General features: G+C 44.1%; 1 protein-coding gene across 1 annotated transcript in view; it reads right to left on the bottom strand.

The window, feature by feature from the left end:
- Positions 1–7,500, bottom strand: part of LOC113818924 (adenylate cyclase type 2) — a 96,772-nt gene that overhangs the window by 826 nt on the left and 88,446 nt on the right. Inside the window, exons 11-14 of the mRNA XM_070120915.1 lie at positions 6,953–7,048; positions 1,596–1,710; positions 1,096–1,220; positions 1–750 (exon numbers count right to left, since the gene is read on the bottom strand). The exon at positions 1–750 is cut by the window's left edge and continues 826 nt beyond it. Coding sequence (XP_069977016.1) covers positions 1–750; positions 1,096–1,220; positions 1,596–1,710; positions 6,953–7,048 — 1,086 coding nt within the window. The remainder of the gene's footprint in view (positions 751–1,095; positions 1,221–1,595; positions 1,711–6,952; positions 7,049–7,500) is intronic.

The following is a 7,500-nucleotide window of genomic DNA, read 5'->3' as shown; positions in this document are numbered from 1 at the left end:
TAAAACGGGTTGCACTGGATTTTCTGGCGCGGAAGAATGCGTTTCTGCTGTCTGTTTTGTCACCGGGTGAGGATTATTCACACGTGTCATGTTCTCTTTACTCGAGGAAACGCCGTCAGACGTGCTAGTCGCATGCGCCTGCCCGTTGGGATTTGGCAAAGACGAATCTGCGTTGCTCTGAGCCTTTCCTTGTTGCTCGTCGAGACACTGGCTCCCTCGAGACCGCGCGCCCCTAGCGATGTTGGCTTCCACGGGAGATGTCTCAAAAGGTCCTCCTCCTGCCGTGGCCTTTCCAGCCCCCGCAGGAACCTCCTCGCCGCCGCCTCCGTTGTCTCGAAGGGCCATGCTATTCACCGCGTCGCTCACGTTCCCGCTCGTCACGTCGATGTTCTTGGCCGTCACGAGGATCTTCTGAATGGGGACTGCCTCCGAGGTCCTCTGAGCGCTGGCACACGATCCTCCTGTAGGAAGAGGAGAAGGATCCTTCTGGGGAGGCCTTGGCGGAAGAGGATTCGATCCTACAGTGAGCACGTCTTTTACTGATGCAGCTGTGGGTCGGCGGAGCAGAGCACCTTCTTCGGGTCTCAGGGCGTAGGCAGAAGCTGCGTTGCGGAGCTCCGAAGCGGGCGGGTCCTGGGGCGTCGTCACCAGGTAGGTCACCAAGGTGCCCTTGCCCTTGATGGCGCGCGGCCCACGGCACTCGCACTTCCAGCCGGCTCCTTGGAAGATGGCTGCCGTCTCCTCGGTTACCTAAGGCAAAGACAAAATGTTATTGTTGTCTGATTCAATCATTCTCTCTCTCTCTCCATCATTACCTACCTTCCCCTCTCTCTTGCATCTACAGAATAACGTTATTATTCCTTCCGATACTGACACAAGAAATCGCACCAGACCTTGTTTCTGAACGTACCTGCATATCCCCTTATTTTACACAATCTAGATTTCACAGCGTATATCATTCCTCACCTAAGATTTTATTCTATATATTTTTTTATCTATCCATTATCATCCTTTTCTTAAATTTCATGTAAACAAAACCGCTCTCCCTTCACCTTCGAGGAACTGCCCACGTCCTCGCCCCGGTGTTCAACTCACCTGTATCCTGCCCATGACCCCGGTGGAGTCCATCCTCGAGGCAACGTTCACTGTGTTCCCCCATATGTCGTACTGCGGCTTCTGAGCGCCCACGACACCGGCGATGACGGGACCGTGGGCTAGGCCTATGGAGAGGTATGCGGGGGGGAAGGGGAGAAAAGAGAGATGAGAAAAGGGTTCAGTGAAACAGGGAGTGTTGGTCATCATATGTTGGGGGTGAGGTTGTACTGAGGATGGGTATGATCACACACACGCACGCAAACACATACACACACGCAAACACATATAGTCGCACACTCAAACACAAACATACACATACGCACAAACACACACTCGCACACTCATACACAAACACAAACACACACACACACACACAAACACAAACACACCCACAAACACATACACTCGCACACTCACACACAAACATACGCACACACCGGCATACCACCCAACCCACCTTCCCATGCCCATACCGCCGCAGAACCCGTATCCAAACTCACCCACACGCAGCTTGAAGTTCTGAAAGCTCTCCCTGTTGATGGAGTCGAGGGCGGCCGCCATAGCCAACGCAAATTCCACGAGCAAAACCAAACAGTATTCCGTCCTGTCTCTCGCCTGCCGAAGGAAGACGGAAGAAGAAAGAAGAAAAAATTAAATGAGAGATAATGAGAGATAATGAGATACTTTTATTTTGCTCTTCACTGCATGAAATGTGTGTCACTTGTAGTTCTTAAAAAGGGGGTGGTTGAGTTAAGGACATTCAGGATAACATCAGGAAGGAAAGATTTTACTATTGCCTTGTAACTCTTGAGTATTCTGAACAGGTCGCCATGAACCCCTGGGGATTAAAAGCAATTATCTATCAGGGAATCTATATGTGAAGAGACTATACAAATAATTGTTTTGTTCAAGATAACACCGATATATTGCTACATTTTTTGTACATCTGAAGCACAAGGCACGGTTAATCTATATTCTTCAACTTTGTTTATTGTCTACCTCACACAGTTCAGCACTGAAGACTAACGGCCATTTTGTTTAAATTGTGCGATGCCCAACCGAAAGAATATTCGTATAATTGACATGAATAAATAAAGAAATGAATGCATGTTTATCAGTCTAGACATACATATCAACCGGGCAAATAGATGGTTAAATGTCTATCTATCAGATATATAGACGGGTATGCCTATATTTCTGCGTCTGCATTTATGAAAATTCATTGGGTCGGGCCTGGCACAATTCTAACAAACTGGTCGTTTGCCTATTGTTTCAGATCCCTTATGTAAAGTGCAAAAATACCCCTTAACTCATTTAAGCCCTCCCAGTCGCAATACTTATTCATAGTGCTATACGAACTTGAAATATGTATTTTTCTAATCATTAAATATTAACCATTAATCCTACTGGTAGCCTACCTCAGGTTAGGAACCCCTGGCATATTTCAAATCTTGATATATTTGATATTTACTTTGTTTTAAACCATACAAAAACCTATGAAAAAGCAAACCCTGATAAAGGTAAGCACAAAGTATCACCAATAACCTCTCAAAATGGAAAACTAATACTTACATTTTCAAAATCCTGTACAGTGCCACGGAGAGATTAAAAACAAGTCGTTATTGACACACGAATGAAATACTGACTAATGATCAAAGTGTGACTAGTAAGTACAAAAGACCCTGTTTACTGTGACTGACTGGCTAATAAGTGATGTAAAGAATAGCTTGTGAGTTAAAGGTATGTAGATTATTTTAGGCAACAGTCATCTGAGAGAGAGAGAGAGAGAGAGAGAGAAAGAGAAAGAGAAGGCGAAAGAAAGAGAAAGAAAGAAAGAGGAGAGAGAGAGAGAGAGAAAGAGAAAGCGAAAGAAAGAGAGAGAGTGAGAGGAGAGAAAGAAAGAGAAAGAGAGAGAGGAGAAAGAGAAAGAGAGAGAGAAAGAAAGAGAGATGAGAGAAAGAAAGAGAGAGAGAGAGAGAGAGAGAAAGAGAGAGAGAGAGAGAGAGAGAGAGAGAGAGAGAGAGAGAGAGAGAGAGAGAGAGAGAGAGAGAGAGAGAGAGAGAAGGAGAAGGAGAGAGAAGAAGGAGAGAGAGAGAGAGAGAGAGAGAGAGAGAGAGAGAGAGAGAGAGAGAGAGAGAGAGAGAGAGAGAGAGAGAGAGAGAGAGAGAGAGAGAGAGACAGAGAGAGAGAGAGAGAGAGAGAGAGAGAGAGAGAGAGAGAGAAGGAGAGAGAGAGAGAGAGAGAGAAGGAGAGAGAGAGAGAGAGAGAGAAGGAGAGAGAGAGAGAAGGAGAGAGAGAGAGAGAGAGAGAGAAGGAGAGAGAGAGAGAGAGAGAAAGAGAAAGAGAGAGAGAGAGAGAGAGAGAGAGAGAGAGAGAGAGAGAGAGACAGAGACAGAGACAGAGAAAGAGAGAGAGAGAGAGAGAGAGAGAGAGAGAGAGAGAGAGAGAGAGAGAGAGAAAGAGAGAGAGAGAGAGAGAGAGAGAGAGAGAGAGAGAGAGAGAGAGAGAGAGAGAGAGAGAGAGAGAGAGAGAGAGAGAGAGAGAGAGAGAGAGAGAGAAAAGAGAGAGAGAGAGAGAGAGAGAGAGAGAGAGAGAGAGAGAGAGAGAGAGAGAGAGAGAGAGAAAGAGAGAGAGAGAGAGAGAGACGGAGAGATAGAGAGAAAGAGAGAGAAGAGAAAGAGAGAGAGAGAGAGAGAGAGAGAGAGAGAGAGAGAGAGAGAGAGAGAAAGAGAGAGAGAGAGAGAGAGAGAGAGAGAGAGAGAGAGAGAGAGAGAGAGAGAGAGAAGGGAGAGAGAGAGAGAGATGGAAGAGAGAGAGAGAGAGAGAGAAGGGGGAGAGAGAGAGAGAGAGAGAGAGAGAGAGAGAGAGAGAGAGAGAGAGAGAGAGAGATGGAGAGGAGGGAGGGAGAAGGAGAGGGATGAGGGAGAAGGAGAGAGAGAGAGAGAGAGAGAGAGAGAGATAGAGAAGGAGAGAGATAGAGAAGGAGAGAGAAGGAGATGAAGGAGAGGGAGGGAGAAGGAGAGGGAGGGAGAAGGGAGAGAGAGAGAGAAGGAGAGAGAAAGAGAAGGAGAGAGATAGAGAAGGAGAGATGGAGGAGAAGGATGGAGAGAAGGAGAGAGAAAGAAGGAGAGAGAGAAGGGAGAGAAGAGAAGGGGAGAGAGAGAGAAGGGGAGAGAGAGAGAGAAGGGGGGAGAGAGAGAGAGAGAAGGGGAGAGAGAGAGAAGGGGAGAGAGAGAGAAGGGGGAGAGGAGGGACAAGGGGAGAGAGAGAGAAGGGGAGAGTGAGAGAAGAGGCGAAGGGGAGAGTGAGAGAAGGGGAGAGTGAGAGAAGGGGAGAGAGAGAGAGAGAGGAAAGGGGAGAGTGAGAGAGAGAAGGAGAGAGAGTGAGAGAAGGAGAGAGAGAGAGAGAGAGAGAGAGAGAGAGAGAGAGAGAGAGAGAGAGAGAGAGAGAGAGAGAGAGAAGGGAGAGAGAGAGAGAGAGAGAGAAGGAGAGAGAGAGAGAGAGAGAGAGAGAGAGAGAGAGAGAGAGAGAGAGAGAGAGAGAGAGAGAGAGAGAGAGATGGAAGGAGAGAGAGAGAGAGAATGGAAGGAGAGAGGAGAGCGAGAAGGAAAGAGAGAGCGAAGGAGAGAGAGAGAGAGAGAGAGAGAGAGAGAGAGAGAGAGAGAGAGAGAGAGAGAGAGAGAGAGAGAGAGAGAGAGATTAAAACGACTACAGGATAAGCGTGAATCAAACACCGAAATGATGAGATCAGGACAAAAGACACGAAAGCAGAGATAAGAGAGATAAGGAGATAAAGAGGGATAAGGAGACAGACAGCCAGGATAAAGGTCAAAGTGAGACAAACAGACGAAGAAAGCAATACAAAACATTAAAGAGTAAGAGTGAGATAAACAATAAAGGATAAAGGTCAAAGTGAGACAAACAGACGAAGAAAGCAATACAAAACATTAAAGGGTAAGAGTGAGATAAACAATAAAGGCACGAGTGAAAGAGACCGAATAAAGGTGGTTAGAGTAAGACAAACAATAAAGGTAATATGAGACTAACAAAGTAAAGGTAACCCTGAGAGATAGATAGATATAGATAGATAGATAGATAAAGAGAGGGGGGAGGGAAGGAAGGAGAGTTAGACAAACAGAATAAAGATAAGAATGAGAGAAAATGAATAAATGGGAGAATGGGGCAGCCAGAATAAAAGTAAGAGTGGGACAGACATAATAAAGATAAGAGTTAGAGAACTAGAATAAACGTAAGTAAACAATATAAAGATGAAAGGTGAGACATACAGAATAAAAGTAAGAGTGAAAGACAAACAGAATAAAAATAAGAATGAGCCATAGTAAAGATAAGGGTAAGACAGCTAGAATAAACGTAATAGTAAAACATAATAAAGATAATAGATGAGAGAGACATAATAAAGATAATAGGTGAGACAGACAGAATAAAGACAAGAGGTGACCCACACAGAATAAAGATAATGGGTGAGACAAAGCATAATAGGTGAGGCAGCCAGAATAAAGATAACAGATGCGACAGACAGAATAAAGACAAGAGGTGAGGCAGCCAGAATAAAGATAACAGATGCGACAGACAGAATAAAGACAAGAGGTGAGACAGACAGAATAAAGACAAGAAGTGAGACAGACAGACAAAGGGCAATAGGTGAGACAGACAAAAAAAGGATAATAAGTGAGACAGACAGAATAAAGACAAGAGGTGAGACAGACAGACAAAGGGCAATAGGTGAGACAGACAAAAAGGATAATAAGTGAGACAGACAGAATAAAAACAAGAGGTGAGACAGACAGACAAAAAGGATAATAGGTGAGACAGACAAAAAGGATAATAAGTGAGACAGACAGAATAAAGACAAGAGGTGAGACAGACAGACAAAAAGGATAATAGGTGAGACAGACAAAAAGGATAATAAGTGAGACAGACAGAATAAAGACAAGAGGTGAGACAGACAGACAAAGGGTAATAGGTGAGACAGACAAAAAGGATAATAAGTGAGACAGACAGAATAAAGACAAGAGGTGAGACAGACAGAATAAAGACAAGAAGTGAGACAGACAGACAAAGGGCAATAGGTGAGACAGACAAAAAGGATAATAAGTGAGACAGACAGAATAAAGATAAGAGGTGAGACAGACAGACAAAGGGCAATAGGTGAGACAGACAAAAAGGATAATAAGTGAGACAGACAGAATAAAGACAAGAGGTGAGACAGACAGACAAAGGGTAATAGGTGAGACAGACAAAAAGGATAATAAGTGAGACAGACAGAATAAAGACAAGAGGTGAGACAGACAGACAAAGGGTAATAGGTGAGACAGACAAAAAGGATAATAAGTGAGACAGACAGAATAAAGACAAGAGGTGAGACAGACAGACAAAGGGCAATAGGTGAGACAGACAAAAAGGATAATAAGTGAGACAGACAGAATAAAGACAAGAGGTGAGACAGACAGACAAAGGGCAATAGGTGAGACAGACAAAAAAAGGATAATAAGTGAGACAGACAGAATAAAGACAAGAAGTGAGACAGACAGACAAAGGGCAATAGGTGAGACAGACAAAGAGGATAATAAGTGAGACAGACAGAATAAAGACAAGAGGTGAGACAGACAAAAGAAGGTTAATAAGTGAGACAGACAGAATAAAGACAAGAGGTGAGACAGACAAAAAAAGGATAATAAGTGAGAGACAGAATAAAGACAAGAGGTGAGACAGACAAAAAAAGGATAATAAGTGAGACAGACAGAATAAAGACAAGAGGTGAGACAGACAAAAAAAGGATAATAAGTGAGACAGACAGAATAAAGGCAGAGAACGAGGCACAAGGACGGACTCTTACATTCTCCTTGCCCGGATGAAGACCAGCTGCTACCATGTACGTGCTGCCTATGGTCTTGATCTTCTCTATGACGCTGAATTTCGGCTTCGCCAACAGCTGCGGGGTGGAAGGGGGTCGTTATTGGCATCCGGAGGTTTGACTTGACTGAGGTGTGCAGTCTGTGGTAATATAAGTGTGGGTTAAAGTGATTCATTGTGGTAGTTTTTCATGGTACAATTATTTATGTTTTTCTTTTTCTTTTTTTCTCCCTCTTTCTAGATAAATGTCTTTCCTTTCTCGGATTTCTTTCCTTCTATGTCTCGTTCATATCGGGGTCGTTATTGGCATCCGGAGGTTTGACTGACTGAGGTGCAGTCTGTGGTAATATAAGTGTGGGTTAAAGTGATTCATTGTAGTAGTTTTTCAGTACAATTATTTATGTTTTCTTTTTTTCTCCCTCTTTCTAGATAAATGTCTTTCCTTTCTCGGATTTCTTTCCTTCTATGTCTCGTTCATATCGGATTTCTCTCTCTTTCTCGCTCGCTCTCTCCCTCTACGACTTTCTCTTT

The sequence above is a fragment of the Penaeus vannamei genome, chromosome 4 (genome assembly GCF_042767895.1).
Source record: "Penaeus vannamei isolate JL-2024 chromosome 4, ASM4276789v1, whole genome shotgun sequence".
In the NCBI taxonomy this organism is placed as follows: domain Eukaryota; kingdom Metazoa; phylum Arthropoda; class Malacostraca; order Decapoda; family Penaeidae; genus Penaeus; species Penaeus vannamei.
The sequence above is the reverse complement of the archived record's forward strand: the minus strand, read 5'-3'. Positions and strand labels throughout refer to the sequence as shown.